Source organism: Silurus meridionalis, chromosome 8 (genome assembly GCF_014805685.1).
Source record: "Silurus meridionalis isolate SWU-2019-XX chromosome 8, ASM1480568v1, whole genome shotgun sequence".
NCBI lineage: Eukaryota > Metazoa > Chordata > Actinopteri > Siluriformes > Siluridae > Silurus > Silurus meridionalis.
Window position 1 is genome coordinate 1,897,979 of NC_060891.1, and position 24,805 is coordinate 1,922,783.

The 24,805-nt window shown below is 38.3% G+C and overlaps 1 protein-coding gene across 1 annotated transcript in view; it reads right to left on the reverse strand.

Annotated features, from left to right (window-relative positions):
- Window positions 1-14,062, reverse strand: part of nrxn3a (neurexin 3a) — a 303,444-nt gene extending 289,382 nt beyond the window's left edge. Inside the window, 3 exon segments of the mRNA XM_046855388.1 lie at window positions 844-861; window positions 7,129-8,298; window positions 13,753-14,062. Of these exon segments, the coding sequence (XP_046711344.1) occupies window positions 844-861; window positions 7,129-7,825 (715 nt within the window). The 5' untranslated portion in view covers window positions 7,826-8,298; window positions 13,753-14,062.
- Window positions 14,063-24,805: the final 10,743 nt, after the last annotated feature.

Genomic DNA, 24,805 nt, shown 5'->3' on the forward strand with positions numbered 1-24,805 from the left:
CTAATAGATTGTGTAATCTGTTAGCAAAACCTGCTAAGAAGTGAACCTGGTCCTCTCTAATTTGTAGCTATGATGTGGTAAAATGTAGCCAAACTCCAGTACTAAATCTAATGACTACATTTATGCTAATAGCTTGTTTGTGAATGTTTAGGGTGAAGTTATAAATGAGTTACAAATGCCCTGGTCAACTCCTGTATTTGTGATTATCTAACAGCTTGCTAACAGATTGTAAGCTGTTCATATAAAAACATTTTTCTTGTTCGTAAAGACCATTTTCTAGCTAAATAGATGCATAGTAAACTAGGAACATTTTCAAAAAGTTATAATGCTTCATAATGTTTTAAGGCACTGCTCTCCCCCAATATAGTGATCAGACTTAATACTTTATAGCAATCTTTATTAGCGTTAAAACATATCTAACGCTTTAGAACATTAAGAACTTGGTTTCGGTTTGAATAGACATTACAGCAGTATGTCTGTTAATAACTGTGGTAAGTCACATGGTTATTAGCTGTAATAAGGACAACTTTAGGAAAGTATTATAAATAAATACTTGATAAGTTTCTTTAAAAAAATGTATATGTTAGTGATATTTTGATGCGCTGGTGTGTTATGCACACCGCTTATAATGCTTTATACAATTCCCAGTGCACTGACGACCTTGCTATAAAGTACACAGCATTTTTTATGTAAAGTTTTATATTACATTACATCGTGAATAAGATTTCATATGCTAATATGTTCATAGTCACATTATATGATGTAAATTTATAGTGTCACTACAAACATGCACATCATGTGTGATATTGCTGGTGTTAGAACATGCTTCTGACATGAACTCACCTGGGATGCTGTTGGCCTCTGCGTGCAGCATTCAAGGATCAGCAGGGGAACAAAAAAAGAAGAAGAAAAAAAAAAAAAAAAACACAAGAAGAGAGAAAGATTTCCAACATTAGAGAACACTCTGGTTGCCGTTGCATGAAATCAATCATGCAAACCCTTGGCACACCTGCCAGCATGCACGAGGCTTTATTACGGCCCTGTGCATGTTCACAAACGTTCTTTATTTGACCCACAACACCAGAAAGATCTATGTGCTTTCCTGGGTTTACACGCTTTCCTGTAACCCACATCCTCGTCTGAGCCATAAATCCAAACAGGCACTAGGACAGAACCTGCTCCCTTTAGAGAGGGCCATGGATTTATGAGACGCTGATGCTTGCGTGGAACTCGAGTCCACGTGCTTTTAAGCCTGTCAGAGTTCTCCTTTACTGCAGACACACCTTCTCGATAACACCAGCTGTTCCTCTGGTTCCATCCCAAACACGAACAAGATCTTGAGGAGCACTCGGGATCTCGACATGCTAATAAACTGGTTATTAATGACACATAGAGAGGAGGTTCATTGTTTCTTTGTTTGTGATATTGATTGAGTTTTATTATTTATATAAAGATTCAAATCTAAATGTTTTGCAAAAGAATTTTAATAAAAAATCATTATATATACAATTAATTTTATTTTGTTTTATATATTTATTTCATTTACTACATAGTATATTTTTACAATTAATCATAAGAAGTTATAACCACATGCATATCGCGCACATTAGCACTGCAGAGCCCATGCTATAAACGCATTACAAAATTACTGTGATATTACATTGTGTAACCTTTTTCTCATAACCATGCCTTTGTAATGCATTTAATACCATTACCTATTATAGTCCTGTAAAAATGCTCATAAGTGGTTATAGTCACAGGCATAACACATAAGACTATGACTGCATAATGCCAGGTGGCATAAAACATTAGCTTGCACACAACTATACAAATCTATAAAATGCTCACAGGTATTAATAATCACATGCGTTACACTCTACAAACCGCAACAAATTGAGCTTATAATGCCAGGCTACATGATGCATTATAATAACTGTGCATAAAGGGGTTGTAAGCAGTGGCATCCCTTTCTCTCTCTATAATGTACTATTAAAGCACATATGCTATAACAGGTTATATATCATACGTAATCTATCACAGTGCCAAAATTATGCCTATAAATGCTTATAAGACGTTATACTCACACTGCAAGCAGAGCATATAGCATATAACGGCTATAATAATGTGCTATGCATTTTTACATTATGTAGCAATTCTATTTATTTATATGTATTTGTGATATTGTCATAACAGTTTATAACACCTATATAGTTCAGATTATGTCTGTTCTTCATTTTAAGATCATTTTCATTAGTTTCATTAGCTAATCATATATATAAATACACAATGAATAGTATGTTTGTCTGCTCTGCATCCAACTCTCAGTTATTAACTTCGCTGAGGAGATGCATTACTATTACGCTGTAATCTCTAATCAGCAGCTCATGCTACATCTTAGTTTGATTTTCTCATATCTGACAACGTCCAGCCTGACCACTTCATCTTCTTCTCAAACTCTTCTCATAGTTATTCCTACCCCAGTTTCTCTATAAGGCTGAAAACTATTTTTTTGTTCCTCCACCCCAAAGATCGATAAGCATCTCGACATCTTCTTCTGTCAAAACCTCAGGATCTGGAGTCAACTTGCAACTGAAACTGAGTCGTTTTCATCTGCTTGCTAATACGGCTAATAATTTGATCTTCGGCAGGATTAAATCTAAAGTCCACGTGTGCTACATTCAAAAGCCCTCCGCACGGGAAGGAAGAACTGACTGAGTGCTTGTTTGGCAGCTGAAATTGGTTTGTTATTCCACGGCTGTAAAAAGACTACACACATATTTGCAAATAATGTAAGTGTACGGCTGTCACATTTGCCACCGAGCGAGGAACATACGCTACAGCGACAGCAAATAGTTCCGAGGCCATTTTAGCCATCTGCCCGTCGAGGGAAGTGTCACGTTCCTGTTGCTGTTTCTGCGTTTGGAACCGAATGCATTCTCTCACAACACACATCGCGGGATCATTTCCACACTGACGACTAAGTGTCGCCATATGGAACCAAATCAAAAGTGTTTTCTCTGTGATTTTTACAACGGCACATTACAATGAGGACTATAAGCACATTTTTAACACGTTATAATGATTTATTTTGGCTTGGCAAACACTGTTATAATCATTTAGGTAAAAGATTGTGAAATAATTAATTTTAACTACCACTTGTAATAGCACACTATATCACCATTATGTCGTCTCATAAAGCTCTACACAATGTGGGACTTTGTAATGTAATTATGACTTAAACACTACTACATGTTAACGATCCATAACCCAAAACAATCACAATAGTCTAATGCATTCTTATGAATAATTATAACTATGTGTATAAATAAGTTATAACCTGTTATTACCCTATGAACAATTACTTGAATGAACTTTTTATGAATAATAACATAGTACAGGTACAAAATAAAGAAGGTACATACTTAGAAGGTGCAAAATACATAATAGCACCTAACCTATTTCTGTATGAATGCTCATAAGCAGTTATAGATACATGCATATCCTACAAACTATATTATACTGCATGACTGATTATGTCAAGCTACATAAGGCATTATGGCAACATTTTCTCTAAAAGCCATACCTATGATAGACTATAAAGACATTCATACTTATGAATGATATAATGCCTTTAAATGGTTAAATACCTATTGTTATAATTACTTATATAGAAAAAATTTATTCATGACATTTTATAGCATTCCAGTTATATAATGCATTATAAGTAGTGTTCATGACACACGATTCCAGCAAGCCCCACTTTGTATAGTGCTTTATAAGAAGATACAATGATGATACAGTGATTATAGCACAACTTTTAACACGTCTATTAACAATGTATTAGTGCATTATAAACTATGTTATAATGCACTAATGCACTACCAACATGCACAGTATATCAATTTACTCACTATATGATTTTATAGAAAGTCAGGTTACCCATTATATCATATTTCTATAGTGCATTATAACATTATTTTATTCAATGTTCTTATGTACGTGGACACATACGTGGACATCATGACCAACATAATCATATGAAATTGCTTATAACTATTTATAACTAGCCAACATAAACACTCTATATGCCTTAATAATGTAAGGTTTATAACATATAATATCTTTTCATAAGTGAACTGTAAACCATCCATTTATGAGGCTCTACAAAACAGAAGTTATATCTTTAGTTATAAGATTTATTATATATTATAACATTTGTTATAATGATTTACAACATTAAAATATGCAAAATCCATATTTCCAACTAATCTATTTTATAGAATTACAGAACAACAATGAAAGCACGAGTATACAAATTCCTAATGTAGGGTTACATACCCATAGTAATTGCCTGTTCATAAGAACATTATGCATGCATACACTATGTTATAATGCATTATAGCAATAAATTGTAATAAGGACAGAGACTGTGTTAAAGTGTATATAAAGAAAGTATAATATATGAAGGCATATAATAACGTTTTAGGATTGCTATAAAGGTATCTATAACCATTTATGAGCATGAGTTTATGTTAGTTCAAGGTTGAGTTTATTTCCAAAACGCTTTTAACAACTGCATTCACATTTCTACAATGGTGTACTTATAACACGGTTCTGCTGTTAGAAACTTGCAGTAGAGATACTACAGCAGAGCCTGTTATAATGCAGCACAACATTATTATTTATGAACAAGCGATGTGTTATGTCACCTGCCACTAGCTGTTATAAAAATACAATATATATTATATACTATATATGATGTAGTAATAATCCATGAACAAATAAAGTTTTTGGGTACAGTAGAAAAATTTCTTTCTGTGTGTTCTATGCATGTAATTATGAGCATTCATGCAGGCTTATACATGGTATTATAAGGTGCAGTGTTTTCTATGAATTCAGGATTAATGAAAAAAGTGACACCACATACTTTTTTCCTTGTGTGCAATGCATATGATTATTATTGAAAACAGGACACATTCAGGATTTTTATTTAGTGTGTTATGCAAGTTATTATGCAGGCCTACACCTGGAATTATTAGGTACTAGAGTAATCTATGTATAATGATTATGAATGCATCTATAAAGCATTATGGATGCAAAATCAATGCAAACTGAGACTTGAGAATTTCTGTATTTCCAGTGGTTCAACGTTTCATAATAAATTTAGCCGATTTATATTTGAATAACAGAAAAGCGAGCGAGGTGTGATGCGATACGATCTTTAGGCCAGAGGGCAGAGTTTTTTAAAAGCATCCCGGCTCCCCAGTGGATCTTTATAAATTGCGCTCAGCCCCGTAAATTAGATTATTTATTCTTTTACGATGGTCTGCACTCTTCCAGAGGCTTCAGAGAAACCAGAGCTGCTTTTACTAGCGCAGGCTCCTATCAGTGGACCGCAAAACCCTGCCAACCAAACAAGATGGAGAGGAACCACAACAATAAATCATGGCTAAAATTCTGCTCGCCTCCTCCTCCCACCCTCGACTATAAATTTAAGCCTAGCGCCCATACGAGCAATTCGGCTGCCAGCACCGTAGTGGATATAATCTCTGCTGGAGCGCTGCTCTACATAGATAGCGACAAAAAAACAGACAAAAGACGCTCTCGTTTATCCAAAACCGCATGCAGGCTCCCGCATGCGGCGCACAATTGCGACATCGGACACAAAGCTTCCGCGTTGAAAAAAAATTGCTTAAACAAAGCATAATCTGTATTCAGCCATTTTGTGTTTCAGGCAAGCGCTGGAAAGGGTTGTGTCTGCAGTGAGGAGAACTACCAACATGGCACGGCACACTCTTCATTCATCAGCCCAACTGAAACGCTTCAGTCTTTATCGAAAAAAAGCTTTGGGTCTAAGAGTCAGAAACATAGTTTTTTTTTTGTTTTGTTTTTTTCTAGAAACCATTTGTCAGCAGAATTTATTTTATTTAGTGTTTTTAAAATAGACACGATTTCACATTGAAATAAAACATTGCATGAATAAAATGCACGATAGTGTTCAAAGGATAGATCGAGCTTCACATTTTAGCACTACAGCACAACACAAGAATAATTCACAAATGAATATCAGTCAGTCAGTAAACTCTTCAGGTACCTTGCACGGGTGGGATCATGCACCAGGGTCTAAAGGTGCTTTAAGGAAAACTTAAAAAAAAAAATACAAATCATTATTTGTTTCTGGTCAATAAATAAAAACGTACATCAGAACAGCTGTGTATGAGAACGCATCGACGCATCGAAGGGGTTATTTCCTCCCTCGAAAACGTCCCTCATGAATTCAAGTACAACACAATATCAATGTGACCTTCATGAAAATGATCCGCTTGAATGGCAGAAAGGGAGAAAACGTGTCGTTGTATTGAACCAGCAACACTGGTGCATAAAGCTGTGAAATGGCCACCAGCCACCTTGAAATCCCCTGAGAATCTAAAATGGCTACAGCAGGAATGTTCACACAAACACACCTCAACATTGAGAAAAAAAAAAAAAAAAAAGCGTTTAGAATGATGTAAAAAATACAAGCGCTACAATAAGGCCAATTGTGTACTTTTTTGTAATTAACATGGTATATCATGAAAAAGAAAGGAGAGATGGTTGTGAATGAATTAAAGCTGGAATTCTCTCACATGTAAAATCACAGAAACACCTTCCATCTTATGAGGGTTCTCAGGAGGATGCCGTTCTGGAGAAAACATCTCGAGATGTTGTTAATGGAGATTAAAATAATATACCTAGAAACAAAGCTAGCAAGCTTCTCTTTCCCTCGTCACTGCGCTGGTGTGAATGTTGCCGTTGTTGTGTACTTTGAGAAATCCTTTGAAGGATTGTAATTGGAGCTTTGGGATCGCTTGAGAAGCTTAAACTTGTTTCTTGAGTAAAAAAGATGCATAGGTACAGGTTGCCTTCACCGTAACACGTCAGTGACAGGGAAAGTATGGTTTGGTAGCTTTAGTTCTGGGAATGAAACCTTTTGGAATTGAAACTCAAATATTGTGAAATCAAATGAAGAGGGATGAGATTTATAAAATATTGAAGAGTTGACATGTCACACGGCTATATAAAAAAACTATATGAAATTATATTAAACTTTGAAGCGAGACATCGATTGGATCTACTTTAACGCTTTACCTTCGCTGCAGAATTGGCCGATGTACTCCGTCTTGGAACAATCGCACAGCGGTTCCCCGTCCACAAGGGCGCAAATCCCGCCGTTCTCGCACGGGTTCTCGGTGCAAATGCCCTCCGTGTCCATTCGGACCCTCTGGCTGCTGAGTAGTGTAGGTTCCTTGTTGCCGTATTTCAGGTCCCTTATAACTCCTTTAAAAGGCGGAAGGTCCTTAGCGGTGGGTAAGGTCAGGGCCGAGGTGCGAATGTCCTGGGGGACTCCGCCCAGGAACAGGTCACTAACAATCTTCATGTACTGCCTCTGAGGTCGCACCTCGTCAGCCTTGCTGTCTCCATCCAAACCCAGTACCGTCCTCAGGTTGGACCTGCTCACGGTGACCGAGTGCCAGCTGCTGTCGTTGACCCGTTTACCCGAAACCAGCGTGGTCTCGGCACAGTCGATGCTGAAACGCAGCTGCAGCTTGCCCTCCACCACCATCAGCTGCAGGAAGTCGCAGTAGCCACCGTCATCGAAGTACAAGACCAACGCCGTAGACGCGTCTGTTTTGACCCGGAAGCTGAGGTCACTTTTGGTGCTGGCGTCCCAGCGGAGAAATCGGGCCCACTGTCCTCGCACACCCGGGAACTCCAAACCCAAACAAGAGCCGAGCACAGTACTGAGCAGCAGCTGCAGCTGGACCGGGTATCTGAGCAGAGTCATGTTGAAAGTGCTGGATGTTTTTAAGGGAGGGGTTTATAATCCTGTGCAATAGGAAAGCATTGAAAAAATAGCTTTGGTTCAAAGGTCCGTATATCCAAAGTACATCCCAAAGTACGCGTAAACGATTTTCAAGAGGGGATGCTGACGTCAAAGAGTAGAGAAGGTAAAATCCGTAAAAAGTGAACGGAGGACAGTAAAGAGGAGTAGAACAGTCTTAAGTAACAGTCATAAGGCCAGTTTTATTGAACAGTCCGATTTCTGTCAGAAGACAGTTTTATTTGTCACAAATGACGGCACAGAAATGCAAAAACTAAATCAGGAGGCGGGGTTTTGCTCGGAAAAAAATTGCTGCCCCCGAATGCAAAATTCCAGTTCCACTATGGTCGCTTTTTAACCTTAGAGGAAAAGATTTTCATGTTGACTTGCGGGTTACAGCGTAGTCCAGTGTAGTGATCGTATTCCCAGGGTTGGAGCTGTCAAAACAAAAAAAGCATTACATTTCAGAAAACAAAAATCTGTAAGATCTACGCTGAAAGCAAATCATCAGGAACTTTAACATACTTTGAGTTATCAAGTGCCATTAACTCTTAAATCACTCAAACTTGTAACAGATTGTCATTCAATTTATTTCTTTCACCGTTTTTATTCCTCACATTGCGAAGACGTTCCGTGTTATCGGTCATCCGGTGGCCAAATTACCTCAATTACACTTTTGCCAAACTCCAGCAATATTGTATTAATCCTGATTTATCTGCAGATGTGGAGAAATTATGGATTGCGTCCAGGAAGAAGAATGCATTAACTGAAATAATCATAAATTTAAAAAATATTAAAAAGCAATAGCCTTATAATCTTCGTTATTTTCATTGTCGATTGTCTGTTATCCAGAAATAAAAGGCAAAAAACATTATAATAAGAATAAATTGTATGGAATGTTCCAGCATGACAATACCCCTGTGCACAAAGCCGGCTCCATGAAGATCTGCTTTACATGGGTAGGAGTGGAAGATCTCCTGCTAGAGCTCTCTGACCTCAATCCTAATAAACAGAATGAATGTGAAAGCTGACTGCACCCCAGGATTCCTCACCTCACCCACATCAGTACAAGACTTTATTAACACCCCTTGTAGCTAAATGAATCTCCACAAGTTCACTTCAACACCTAGTGGAACATCTTCCCAGAAGAGTGGAGGTTATTTTAACAGTAAACAAGGATTAAATGGAGAATGGAATTCCAAAAGCACACACCAATCTGATGTTCAGGCGTCCACAAACTTTTGTCCTTATATATTTATATATTTTTTTTTTCCAAGAACGATCTCTGGAAGTAGAATGTACAGAAATGCGAAATATCATAAATAATCAATCATATTTATATAAATATATGCTTATAATAAATATCACACTTATATGATCTTGTATATGATGTTTTTGGGTGTCTGATGAAAATTCGATTCGATTCATCTCTAATGTTTTTGCACAAGTTACGGTATTAAATGTAATTAGCATCTAACCAGATGTGCACTGGTAGCAGTGTAAAATATTTACATATGTACAGGTGGGCGAGGTTATGATATGTGATAGATTTAAATATATAATGACAGATGAATGAACAATATAAAAAATCTTGAATTTGAGATAAACAATTATTTTATACAAGATAAAAAAAATCAAGTACAAATAATCCTTAACGGAACAAATGCATGATTTTTTTTTCAAGATGTAAATTTTACGTTACAAAAATTCTATTTCTAAACGCAGGTCCTTGTAAATTTGATTTCTGTGATGCTAATGATCTCTGAGAATGATCTTATCTGACATTTTATTTCCAGTAAAGACAAAGTGATATCTGGTGATCTAGAACCTTCTATTACAATTATGTTCAAATATACTTTATCTTTTCAATTTTTTTTATTGTATTTCTCATCTGATTTTCCCAAATTAAATCGAGACTAAGACTAATACTAATAATGTCTTTGGCTTCAAATCTGATCTTTGCTTCATGATGTGGTAGAAAACGAATAATTTGGTATTAAATGTCACTGATAAAACCATATTCTGTTGTTGGTTTGATCGGAGTTGTAATGAAACATGCATTTTGCAGGAGGACTCTCGGTGCGTCGAGAAACAGCACCTGCTTTCTTTCATCATGAGCCCACAAAGATGAATAGGCTCGGATTACATAGCAGCATACGAGGTGTAACCTAATAGGCGTCTAATATTTCCTGTGTGGCTGCCAGGAGTGCAGGTAGCAGGTACAGCTGGACAATAGTTTTTGTGGAGTCACACAATTGCCATGAAGCAGAAACACAATGCGTACAAACACACAGCTGCCTGGTGAGCAGGCCAAGGAGAGAGAGCCAGCAAACAGGAGAGAGAGCGAGCCTGGCTGCTAATAACAGATACTCCATGTTGGCTGTTGCCCACACCTTGAAATGTACTCGTATGTAAGTGTGTGTGTGTGTGTGTGTGTGTGTGTGTGTGTGTGTGTTCCATTTCTTTTTTGTCAAACAAGGGCCTGTAGTCTGTGCAAAAGAGGAGGAGGAGGGAGGTGAAAAGGCTAAATTGCACACATCATTGTCCTCATTGATATGTGAACATCGTGCCCCAATGGCTACGCCACACGCCACCACACACACAAAAAAAGGGGGGAAAAAAAGGTCATGCATTTAGGTCCACTTCAAGGAGGAGATTGAAAGGGGAGGACGAACGATGGTGAGCAACCCGAGCGACATTAATGACAGAAAGTCTGCCCGTTCATCACACGCTGCTCAAGCGACAAATACCGCTCCAAAATTAGACGCACGGTCAGGAAGGGTGACCTCGACCATACACGTTCACATCCACAGCACAATCCTCCCTCCATCCTGCGCTTTCGGTTGATGTTCGATGGCGAGGATGTTCTAGGCCCTACCTGCACCCAATGAGGCTTTCCCTTTCTCCCCTAAAAAAAAAAAAAATGCAGAGATTGAGACACCGCCAGCATCGCCACCGAGCCCACTGCAGCCCTCTGCGCCAATCACCTCCTGCATTACATCACCCTCCAAATGCACCACCGCCGCCCCTCTCTCTCTCTCTCCCTCTCTCTCCAAAAGACACACCATCAGACCCATCAGCTCAAAATCATTAACGCAGGATTAACACAAGTCACCTCATGGTACACTTGCACCACTGTGGTAAAAGGTGCCGATGGTGTTGGGTGTGTGTGTGAAGCCAAAACGACAAAAACATCACGTCACACTGCAGTCGTTGCTCCTTTTTTCCTATTTTCCTTTTTTCCTTTTTTTTACACCCAGACAATTAGATACCATTTTCCATTTCTTTCGATTCCCTTCCCAGAATGTCACCAGAAACATGCATCATCAATCGCTGATTTTAAATTGTTTATATATTTATATATCAAATGCATTACCAAAAATACAAATGGACATCTTTTCAGAATAATAACAGATTGCAAAATTCTAATCTCATCACCGCGTGAGTCAAATTTGAGTGTTTTTAACTAAAATAAATAAATAAATAAATCACCTCTTTTAATTCGGAAGACATTTTAAATGGGGGGAAAAAACGATTCTGTCCGCACTAAAATTGTACAGATGCACCAGTTGTGGAGGGAGGAGGGGGTCTTCATTTTCCTGCTTTTTAATACACAGAGAAAAGGGGGGATCGTATAATTTACACGCGCGAGTGTAAAGTCGCATTTTAATATAATATTTTAATATAAATAGCGATGCGACGTTTGAGTTTTATTTCCAGAGTGTCGGGTTTTGGTGCAAAAACATAAAAAAATGCAAAAAATAAACTGATATAAAGCATCTTTAAAAAATAAGTTTCCCACACACGCACTATAGTCAAACGACAAGCCGCAAAAAAAATAAAATAAATAACACACACGCGGTTCTTCTTGAATAATTAAGAAAAGAGAGAAGGGATTTTTTTAGAGGTCACTGCGTAACACCAAAGTCACGTTTGCATCCAGAAAACACGAGTTCGGGTCAGAACAATAAGTGCAAACTGTAAAATATAGATATATACGATCCAATTATATCGAAAAAAATCATACACACTAAATTTATTCTTTATTTTAATAATAAGAAAAGACACTGCACATCTGATATGCACTTAAAATCCAATCTAAACGAAACTGCAGCATGTCGCCTCACCTATTGTTCTTATTTTATAGCATCGTCAATTTTTTGTTTCTTTTTATTATTATTGTCGTTATTCGCCTTTTTTTTTTGCCTTATAGCACATGCTCCTATCAGGAACATTCATCCAGATTCTGCTCCGTCTGTGGTGGTGAGATTACAGCTTAATGGGCCTCGTTTCTCCGCAGGGTTTGGGGGGGAAAAAAAAGAAGAAGAAAATCCGCTTCTGTTCGATGCATGATTATTTCCAAAGCTGCTCAAATGCGTGTACAAGAAAGAAAATAAAAATAAAAAAGAAGATTTTTTTAAATGTGAATTTTGTGTAGAATTTTTATAGAAACACATTTCTGTATATTTTTTACACGTGTGATTTTGCACTAAGGAACGAAAAAATACGCATTAAAAAAAAAAAGAAATATTTGTGGGTGTTATTAGGCGAAAAAGGAATGTGTGTGTGTGTGTGTGTGTGTGTGTGTGTGTGTGTGTGTGTGTGTGTGTGTGTTAAATACATATCTCATATAATAGATTGATTTCCACAATTTCAACAAATCGAAAAGAAAATATATTTCTGATTAATTCATTGTAAAAAAAAATACATAACATTAATATTAATATTTTAATAATAAAACTATTAATAAACAACAATTTTTACTATAAAACGCGACCTGCAATTGGACTAAATTTTAAGCTCTTGTAGTGAAATATTACCATTAAATATGCCTGAATTGTTGAAAATGAAAACTGAAGTGTTAAATCAGGTTCAGTGTGTGTGTGTGTGTGTGTGTGTGTGTGTGTGTGTGTGTGTGTGTGTACATGAACCTGCTCCTGCATGGCGTGTGTCCAGGATGAAACCTGATTTAAGTATTTATTATTCAGACACGATTTTATAGATTAGAATAAATACAATTAAATAAATGATTAAACAAGCAAATAAAACCAAAAGAAAAAAAAGATTGAAACATTAAAATACCCTAAATCAGACACACCACGAGCATTTATTTTGTTCTTTTTCTTTTTATTATAGTATAATTGAAGGTTTGAATTAGACAAGGCCCTGTTTTTGCAATATATAAATATAAAAACGCGGTGTTATGAGTGTATTGTATTAATTATATGTTATTTACTACAGTAGGCACAAAGAAGCCTGTTTATTTTTATATATTATATTATATTATATTGTTTATACGTATTTTCTAATATTGCAATAATCCTGTAGAGTTTTATTACATGATAATGATGCGGTTTTTATATTCAGCAGGAGAAAGTCTGAACATACAAACAATATCAAGCTGCACGGTTGGGATTTTGTTCCTACCATGAGTCGGAAGTGTGTGTGTGTGTGTAATAGAGAGAGAGAGAGAGAGAGAGAGATCTCCTCCACTTTGTAATCAGCCTCATAACACGTCGAACTCCCCAGAATCACTCGGTTCCGAATCAAGTCCAATGTTAAATCAGACGTTTATTCCGGGGGCGAAACTAAACTCGAGATTAGCGCGCTCGCGCTCACCGTAAGGGGAAAAAAAAAAAACTCGTAAGGCGCGCGCTCGCGGCCATTCGCCGAGTCGTTTGCGCGCGCCGCCGAAAAGAAGAGTCAAGGAGCTGTCCACAATCCAGTGCTGAAACTTCAAGCGTGTCTGCGTGTGCGCGCACGTGTGTGTGTGTGTGTGTGTGTCTGTGTGTGTGTGTGTGTGTGTGTGCGTGCGGTACTCTAGCTTTACAATATCAAATCAAATTAAAGAAAGAAAGAAAACATAAAGCAAAAACGACAAAACGACTGACCTCAGATTCCACCGGAAAGCTGTCAAAGCATAATAATCCGCATCAGAGTCCTGGAATGATGTTTTTCTTTTTTTCCTTCTTTATTTCTTTTTCTTTATTCTTTTTTCTTATTCTGGGTTTACTTCATCTGAAAGAGGAAACGCGGCGGTGATGTGAAGGGGGATTTGGACCCGTGTGAAGCTCCGGTGCCACTGACTGATGGGCGATCCCGAGATTTCCACACACGCACGCACACACGCACGGACGGACGGACGGACGACGCACGCGCGACGCACGACGCACACACACACTCACACGCTCGTGTACTGCGCGCGGCTCCGCCTCTCCTCTCGTTGCCAAACTCTCAATTTAAAGGTGTATTCGTTATCCAAAAGAAACTGTGTGTGCGCGTGCGCGCTCGTACGTGTGTGTGTGTGTGTGTGTGTGTGTGTGTGTGTGTGTGTGTGTGTGTGTGTGTGTGTGTGTGTTAAGGCAAGTCGTCTAGTACATTAGTTATCTACATTTTAGAACAGCTTCAACATTTTAGAAGCTTCACACTCTAAATAAACAAAAGATGTCCTATTAATTTTACCTAAATTGTTTTTGTTGAAGAACAATTGTGCAATCCTTAAATCAGTACACTTTTAGAAATAGGTACAAAACATTTAATACTTTTACTGTGGTACTTTTGATGTTCCTGTGTAAACACTGTACTGGTACTTTGAAAAGTGGAGCTTATGAGCCAGTGACCTTTACTAATAAACAAACAATGTGTACTTAATAGTTCTTAATAGTTTGGCTTAATTCATTTCTGAACGTTTCTTGTCTATATTTTGTAAATGTGTAAACGCCTTTGACAAACATGCCTCTATTAAGTACAGTATATTTTACACTCGTATATCTTTACCATGAGTATCTTCAGTATGTTCAGTATTTGTCCTTCAGATGCACTTTGCCAGTAAGTACATGTTAACAGTAATATACTGTAGTATAAACATATAAACCAGTTTTATTTGATTTTGGGATACAACTGAACTGGAAGTTATGGATCATAATCAGGTACCAAACCCTGGATACTTTACATTACTGGGATTTGCAGACACATCCTACTGTTCTTTTACTCAAGGTCTTCACCCCTGCACCATCAAAACTACTCAGTACAGTCGAATAGTGGTAAAAGTTACAGATCAGAAGGTCATGTCTTTAAATCCCAGCACCACAAACCATGATTGTGTCTTTGAACAAGACTGTAACCTATAACTCAGTCATGGGTTACTTTATACTATGTATAAAGTACAGTACTGTACTGTAAATGTTATAGTACTGGCAACCTACATTTCCAGTTAATTTCTATACAAATCTACAGTATTTTGGTTCTGGTGGAACCTGTCAAACCCAATAGAAACACATTAGCTTTTGGTTAAGTTGCGAGTAGAACCAAAAATTCAACAGTCAATTAAATTCTTATTTGATCCTCAAATCGCTACGTTCTATTCAAAAGGAGAACAAAAAGGAGTGTATTTCAGCTGTCCAGCAACTGTGGCTAATCAGCGAGAACCTTTACATTTTCAAAGAACACTTTTGAGGCACTAACAATCATTTCATGAAGTAAAATGCATCATTTCTCCAAAAAGCAGATGAAGTTCTTTCAGTAAGAACTTTATCCAAGAGTGTATCCTGGAAATACAATCTGTGTTGTGTGAATACACCCTGGATATGTGCTCATGCTCAGGAGCAATTATGAGTCACTAGTCCACCTCCCAGCATGTCTTTGTGAGGTGAGAGGAAACTAGATAACCCAGAGGAAACCCACATGGACACAGAGTGAACATGAACAATTCCACAGAGACACTAACCCTGAGGAAGCTCAGGATCTAACTGGGGAATCTTTGAGCTGTGAGGCAGCAATGTTACCTGAGGTACCACCATGTCACCTACGTACGCACACGATACACTCTGCATACAAACCAGCAAAATAGATGTTTCATATAAATTACAACTTATTAATATTTGTCACATGGTCAAAGTCGGTGGTTCAAAATTTGGGGCAACTATAGCCATGCTGAAGCACCACTGTATAAATAATTATAATATATATATGCCACACAGAAGATTGGTGATCTGTCCACACACACACACACACACACACACACACACACTCACTCTTTGGCAACTGTTGCCTGTCCTCAAGGGCCATGTGTTATGAGGTCTTGCTCCAGACACACAAGGCCAACAAAACAGATTGTTCATTCTGAGTTCCTCACACTTCCTGTCCATTTTCCACCCACGCTAGCCTCCACTCGTGCTATGTGGTGTGGGTCACTTCAGTCACATCACCACTAAGCATCCATGCCAACTACTACACCAACAAACCCTCAGAATGCCCTTTTAATGCTAAATCTTTCTAGACACTTCCTGATTTCAGGATTTATATATTGGGACTTTATTATGATTGATTTGTTTATTACAGTGAAATAAAGCGAATGTCAAGATTTCATGGCGTCATTGTGAATCACGATGATCCATTTCAAGAACAGATTCTCATATTCAATATTTATTTCTGATTAATGGCATTTATAAGTTCGCACTTATAAATGCTAAATCGCACATTTTTTTTGTTCTAAATGTACCTTCAATTTACATTTTAAGTACCATAAATTGAACCTTTTAAAGTTTTTAATACTCTAATCAACATAGGCATTTACAAATATAGATGATTTATGCAAATGTATGTTTATTTTTATTAAACCAAACTCAACATAGAGCATGAAGACTAGACATGTTTTAAAGGTCATAGCTGTTTTTCAAAAAACTTGTTCACGTCTATCAGACAAACGACGAAAAGAACACAGAAATACAAGTTTCCCAATTCTGTTTTCTGTCTTGGCACTGAGCCAGTTGCTGTTTACGTTTTTCAGATGACAGGACAACTGACAAAAATACTCTTGTTAACGTTTTAAAGTAATTATGGTGCTTCAAATGATGTAAATCTAACGATGATTTGCACTTCAGAAAATTTCCGGTTCTCATTTGGAACTTAACTACAGCAAGCTGCAGATTTTCTTCAAATTCGCAAGAATCCGCAGCGGAACTGAATGTTTAGGAACGTTAGGAATACCATTTTAAACTATGTTTTCATGAACAAATTTAATAAAAATTTGGAAATCACACTATTGTGTTAAAGTGACTGAATGAATTCACCAAGGTACCGTATTGGCTGCGTCCAAAATTCACGGATTTTTGTAACTATATACACACTATAAGTGCTATGCATCATTCTTTAACAAAAGGTAATATAACCTATAACACAGGTTTATAAAGCTATTATAAACCTCACCCTTATTCTCTTCAATTTATATTTATTACCCACTAAATCAAAGAATCTCACTACAGCTTTGCTGACTGTCTCTTGTCTCAATCAGGTTAAATTTTTGTCTACTTGCATATCAATGTATCATGCTAGAGCACCTGAATCCTGAATCCAAAGATCTCAACAAAACCGACAGGAAAAGCAGAAATAGGAGCTGCTGATTAGTCTCCATGCAGTGCTGATTACAGTCAGTGACTCTGAAGTTCTTGACTAAATATTAAACAAGCAATATCTTACCTGTTCAGCAAGTGGACTCTTCAACACCACTGAAACGTTTCAAAATTCAGGAGTTGCCACAGTCTCTGAAAAGCCAAACAAATATCAGTGCTGCTTCGGCTGGAACTCTAGTAGCTGCTCCTACTATTTTTATTTATTTTCTGCCTGTCACACATCAGGTACAACATTCACATTCTCAACGCTACTAGACCACGCATTCTCACCCACTTTTCAAGCTGCGTCCAGAATCCTGAAGCGAGTACTTGTGGGAAAAATGCGAGTTCCATGTGCTGCCGAACCTCCCGGCATCATGGACGGTTAAAGGTTTCACACCATTCGCAAAAGAAAAAGAAAATGAGCATATACAGTGTAGGAGACAGTGTATTTCACACCTGGGCATTCAGGTGATTTTATGATGTTCATCCTGAATCCATCCACCTCCTTTATAGATAACGACAATGTATCTCATACAGCGAGATTATTACAGACAACAAACACAATTCAACACGTCTCCTTTCACTGGAGCCCCAACTGCACCGCCCGCGTACATCATCTCTAACAGACGCATCGACCTCTAAATGACCCTGTGTTTTTCTGTGCATTATCTCCATGCATTTTGTTCATCTATTTGAAATGAAGGTAAATTGTGTTTTTGTGCAGGAAGAAAACGCATAAGTATAAATGGTTCGTGAAAAGGTTTAACTACTGTTTTGACAGTGTTTCGGCCGAACTTTTCTCACAATGATTATCTTTTCTTGAAAATAAATGTCCTTGTAAGTGTATAAAAAAACAGCTCTTAAATCCACACTAATATATTTGGACTTGTGCATTTTACTGCACTCCCTGACCTTCCAATCATAGGATGTGAACATGCTGATGTTTTTGGATGCCTTCTAGATGGCCTTCGATTGGCCAAATCGCAATCTGATTGGTTAATGCAAAAGCTTCCAGCTACATGGATTGTGAGCAATAGGATTCCTGCGGTGGCCACAGTGATGGCTCAAGGCGAGATAGATGCCTTCGTTCGACACGTGACGTGATTGCTGAAATCTGATTGGATAGAAACTTTATCAGAGACTTACATTTAGAAGCGCTGCTCCTATGAAACAAAGAGAAAAGACTACTGGGAATAATTGAATAAATATTCAAAGACAAAAATATATAAAAATGTAGGATTCTGAATAATAATAATAATAATAATAATAATAATAATAATAATAATAATAATAATATTAAAACCAATCTGCTGCATAATTGTATTTCTTTGATACATTAGCTAGATTTTTTTTTTTTATATTGAAAGATCTCCGAAAACCTCCGAGCACAAATATACCAGTGTGTTAAAGGTGTGTTAAAGGTCAAATTCATCTCAATCTAAGTGTCATTTTGCCTTGCCATGCTAATGCTTTCCAGACTTCAGGAGGTGGAAAAAAATACTAACAATAAAAAGCCAAAAAAAAACTCCCCTCTTCTGAAAGGAAGCGATCTCCATTTGTTTTTTATTTCCACCCGGTGTGAAAACGCAGCTTTCTGCAAGCTGTTTTAGCATCATTTCACCTTATCCGCAGAAGGGAAGGCATTCTGCCAATATTGATTTCTGCACTTATTCGAAAAGGTTCAGGGTGTACGTCTTTTTTCTTCTTCTTTTTTTTCAATTAAACCTGGAAGCCGCTTGGGTCAAGTGGATCAATTCAGCGCCCGTGGCTACATGTTAAGCACAGATTTAGTCCAATTGACTGGAGTGAACATATTGACCAAGCCAGAGCCAGTGTGCACGGAGCTTCCTGATATCACCAACAATGACACGGGCTTAAAGGAGATTCGGTGAGACATGGATTCACCGTGGGGTTGTGGTTGATTTCAAAACCGATTGGTCGGAAGGTGTTGGTTTTTGTTTGCTATGAAAGCAGCGTTGATAGGAGTTCAGCAGGAAATCCCAGGTGTACGCATCTCATTCATGGTGCACACTCCAGGTTTGATCATGTGTGTAAGATTTTTTGGAGGCGTCTCCAGTGTCTGTCTGTAACAGCCATAAATTAAAGGCGTAGAATCAATTTTCCGACATCTTCAAGGCTCTTCATGGCACGAAGGAACACAGGTTTGATAACATAAGTGATAAGAAGAAGCAATTTCGGACCGTCTAAAGATATCAGAGGGATATGGAGATGTCTCGATAGTTTTGTGATGGCAAAAAAAAAAAAGCAGGTCAGCCCCAAAAATTATTTGCATTCTTTTACCTATACAGATTCAGCAGGTTGTTCAAACTCTTGATATATACCTGTAAGAGATAGAAAGACTGAATGAGAGCGAGAGATGTGTTATATTGAGGACCCTAGTGCGAGTGCAGAGCTAGAAGTCACAGAAAAACACTGGAGATGCAGAACAGCCCACATCCAGCTTCAGCTCACACTCTCACCAGGCTTTCTGACTCACTCTGCTCCTTTTTTAGCATAAATTTTCACCTACACACACTGCAATTTTAGACTGAACAGAGACACCAGCTCTATAACGGTATTTCTTGTGCTGTCTTGCTACTTCCTCAAGCCAAACACACTCATGTCACACTTCTGAAGCTCAAACACCGGTTCAAACAGGGTCACAGCACTCACGCTGCTCTCGCTTGTGTTTTGGTTGCAGCCCGTTACTAAACATCTTCCGGAGGATTTTTTTTTCTGGACGCAGTAGATATCTAATCAGCTCTGCCCACGTACACACACTGAGGCCTAGTCTACAGTAACACAGGTGAAGATGCTTTTCTTCTCCATCCATATTAAATAATCCACTCTCAGGTTTTATGCTGTAGTGTGTTTTAAAGGAAGCCTCAAATTTTCTTAGCTGTAGGAGGATGGAATTGGACCTGATCTACAAGATGTTATATGCCATGAAACACTGTTTCCACCAGTGGGATTTCTGGTTTGATTCCATCCAGGTAAGAGGAGCTGGATCAGGTTTGACTCCACCTTCTAGACTTATGGTTTGGCTTCTCCCATATAAGAGAAGCTGGATCCGGTCCTATTCCTCTCCGTGGATTTTTGTATCAAATCCACCCAAGGAGAAGAAGCTGAATTAGGACTGACTTCTCACCAATGCAATAATATTTAGATCCAGTCCCACATTACTTTGTGAACTTCTGGTTCACAAGGAGGAAATGTTTCATCAGGTCTGATTCCATGCCCTGGATTTATGATCCATTCCACCTTAGTGGGAAGATTTAGAGCAGAACCAGCTCCACCTCCATGGACTTCTGTTTCAACTCCATTCAAAAAGGAGGGGCTGTATCATATCAGACTTTATCAATTGGACTTTTGGTGGAGTCCACCCAAGTAGCATGAGCTAGATCAGTTCCAACTCCAGCTCCCAGCTTATGGTTTGACTCCTTCCATGTAGGAAGACCTAAATCCAGTTTTATTCCACTCTGTGGATTTCTGCATCAAATCCACCCAAGAAGGAGAAGCTGAATTGGGAGTGACTCCTATGTATGAGGAGCTAGATCTGGTCCCACACCATTTTGTGAACTTGGTTCAAATCTGCAGAAGATTCTGGATCAGGTTCGACTTCATGTCTTCAATGTATGATTGATTCTATCAAGAAAAAGCTAGATCAGGACCCATTCCACCTACATGGACCCCAAAAAGGACGGAATGTTTCATATCAGACTTTATCATATGGATTTTTGATGGATTCCAACCAGGGAGCAGGAGCAAGATCAGTTAAAACGTCTACTCCCTGCTTGCTACTACCTCTCAGGTAGAACGAGGTGCATGATTAGAGACTCTACACTCAGGAATTCACCTAAGAAAGATGAGCTGGATCAATTCCAACTCCACCTTATGGTTTGAGTGCTGCCAAGGGGAGGTAGGTGACTTCTGCTTCAGATCAGTAGGAAAAGGTGGATTAGGTTTCCTCTAAACGCTTAAGAATCTGCTTTTTTAATTCAATGATATTCGATTGGCATGTGATCTTCATTAATCCAAGGTGTGGTATTTGTGTTAGCAAACACCTCGATGCTGTTTTTGTTAAATAGTAAGTTTTGATTGCATGTTTGGCTGCTTTTATAGTGGCAGAAGGTTTGTATACTCATATGTAACTAGTAAAAACACTCAAATTCTACCAAATCTGGATACTAACAGACACTGCCCTACATAAGATAAAGATAATATACCATTATTCGTCCTGCAATGGGGAAATTTCTCATTTCTAATAGCAACAGGTGATCTACCGCATTCATTTCAAGCCCTGATCATTTCACTTCACAACACTAGAGAAACATGACGGTTTAGCAGGAAATGGTAACAGTCTTCCGATTCCATGGATGTGAAGCCACACGGGGAGCTAACGGAGATTTAGCATCGGGTTAGTGAAAGCGAGCAGCTCGGATACCACAGCGGGAGAGCAGCAGCAGTGTGCAATCACAGTTCATTTACATCTCAGTCCCATGAGTGTCAGAAGCATCAGCAGTGCATAAGTGCACATGAATGGAGAGAAAACATCCGATGTAACCGCACTAAATAAACTCAGCTAGTTGTTTCTCTTTAATCTGAACCGATCAGAGATTTTCCACACCCGAGTTTGGATTTTACAGCCAACATACTTTTTTCATTTCTGTAATCCGCAAGCATGCATGAACTTATGCTGAACTTATGGATATGAGAACTCGCTCTGGTCTCCAATTAAACCTTTAAACAATGATAAAAGTAATCTACATCATTTTATATATTTTTATATCTATGAGATATTTTCAAAACTTTTATCTCATACCCAACATTATAACTCAATACATTTACTTTTAATGAACTACAATTGGCATAAACAAAAAAGCTTCCATTCCTGAAGATCCACCTTTGGTTTACTTCATGTTCCATAAATTTCCAAAAGTTTTGGCACCCACCACCTCATATATAAATATAAATGAAAATATGAACTATTACATATATGAATGTACAGTATGAAGATATGAACTATTTGATGTGTAAAATTAACAGATCGATAGATCGATAGATCGATAGATCGATAGATAGAACCGACAGACAGACAGACAGACAGACAGACAGACAGACAGACAGACAGACAGACAGACAGACAGACAGATATAACCGACAGACAGACAGACAGACAGACAGACCCGACAGACAGACAGGCAGACAGATATAACCGACAGACAGACAGACAGACAGACAAACAGATTGATAGATTGATAGATAGATAGATAGATAGATAGATAGATAGATAGATAGATAGATAGATAGATAGATAGATAGATAGATAGATAGATAGATAGATAGATAGATAGATAGATAGATAGATAGATAGATAGATAGATAGACAGACAGACAGACAGACAGACAGACAGACAGACAGACAGACAGACAGACAGACAGACAGATCCATGCCCATACTTTGTCAATATGATAAGTTCAAAAGTTTACTTTGAGATAAATAAATAAATAGATAAATAAATAAATAAATAAATAAATAAATAAATAAACAATAGTATATCTCTCACTCTTCTCTATAAGCATGTGCTGTGTGCTCTTCATGGTTTTCTTAGAATAGGCGCATTATCAAAGCTTCATTTCCTTAATGTCTAAGTAGCTCATTACCTCCACGGTCACACTGTCATCACGAGTGCATTCCACTAGACATGTCTTTCCACCAGACTGCTCCGTCTCCCATTAAATTTCCTCTAGCCATTCTGCTGAGATTATATCACTCCAGATTTCCCTGCTCTCAGGCACAATTCGCCTGCACACAGCCGACAAAAAAGGACAGGAGACTGCTAATGCTGATGCTCTTCCTTCATTGCTTCATCCTATATCCTGATACACCTTCAAACAAATACACATACAGATACAGCCTCCAGTATTTCTTCAGTATCAAATTCAGTATCTAGCCGAACTGAATTTCAAATTAAATTAGCAGTCTTTTGCATCTTAAGCATCAGATTTATACAAGAACCAGGGCAGAGTGGAAACACATTCAAGTTGCATCTAAAACCAATCTCAAATATCTGCAGGGGTACATTTAATTAAGACATTTAATTAACCAAATGTTATTGAAAGTCCTTCCTGAAAATCCATCCGTACAGTACCTCACATTACATAATAACCAAAACACCTCCTACTCATTATATTATCTATTATCTTCTTACATTACATCATAATCCCAAACCCCTCCAATCACATAACATCATAATCACAAACTCCTCCTATTACATTACATTTACATTTGCGGCATTTAGCAGACGCCCTTATCCAGAGCGACGTACAAAAGTGCTTTAAATCTCTAGTAATGAATAAATCTACACTGGTACGCAAGATTACAAACTAAATATAAATATAACTCGAATTCTACAAACTTGGAAAGTGCTAATTTAGGTATTTCAGGAAGAGGTAGGTCTTCAGTCGTCGCTTGAAGATAATCAGGGACTCTGCTGTACGGACATCTAGGGGAAGTTCATTCCACCACCTCGGTGCCAGAACAGAGAAGAGCCTTGAAGTGTACTTACCTCTCATTCTGAGAGAAGGTGGTACCAGTCGAGCAGTGCTGGAGGATCTCAGACAGCGTGGTGCAGTGCGAGATGTGATGAGGTCACTGAGGTAAGATAGTGCTGGTCCATTTTTGGCCTTGTAAGCAAGCATCAGTGTTTTGAATCTGATACGTGCAGCTACTGGAAGCCAGTGAAGGGAGCGCAGCAGTGGGGTGGTGTGAGAAAACGTGGGCTGATTGAACACAAGTCGTGCAGCTGTGTTTTGGATCATTTGCAGTGAACGAATAGCGTTCAGGGGAAGACCTGCCAGCAGAGAGCTGCAGTAGTCAAGTCTTGAAATGACAAGAGACTGAACAAGCACCTGGGCAGCCTATATGGACAGAAATGGTCAAATCCTTCGGATGTTATAGAGAAGAAATCGACAAGAACAAGCAACATTAGCGACATGTGGGGAAAAAAGACAGTTCATTGTCCATAGTTACCCCAAGGTTACGAGCAGTGGCTGAAGGGGAGAGCAGAGAGTCATGAAGTATTATTTGGAGATCTTGACCTGGGGATGAATCACCTAGGATGACCAGCAGTTCTGTTTTGCTGGGATTGAGTTTTAGTTGGTGAGCACCCATCCATGAAGATATGTCTGACAAGCATGCTGAGATCCGAGCGGAAGCTGTGGTATCTGATGGAGGGAAAGAAAAGATGAGTTGAGTGTCATCTGCATAGCAGTGATAAGAAAACCCATGTAAAGATATGACTTCACCAATGGAGTGCATATAGAGGGAGAAAAGGAGGGGACCAAGTACAGAGCCTTGTGGGACACCAGTGGTAAGTCTGCATGGGGCAGATATGGATCCCCTCCATGTTACCTGGTATGAGCGACCTTCCAGGTAGGAAGCAAACCATTCCCATGCTGTTCCGCAGATACCAAGGCTCTTGAGGGTTGACAAAAGTGTCTTGTGGTTGACTGTGTCAAATGCTTGTGATTACATCATAAATCACAAACT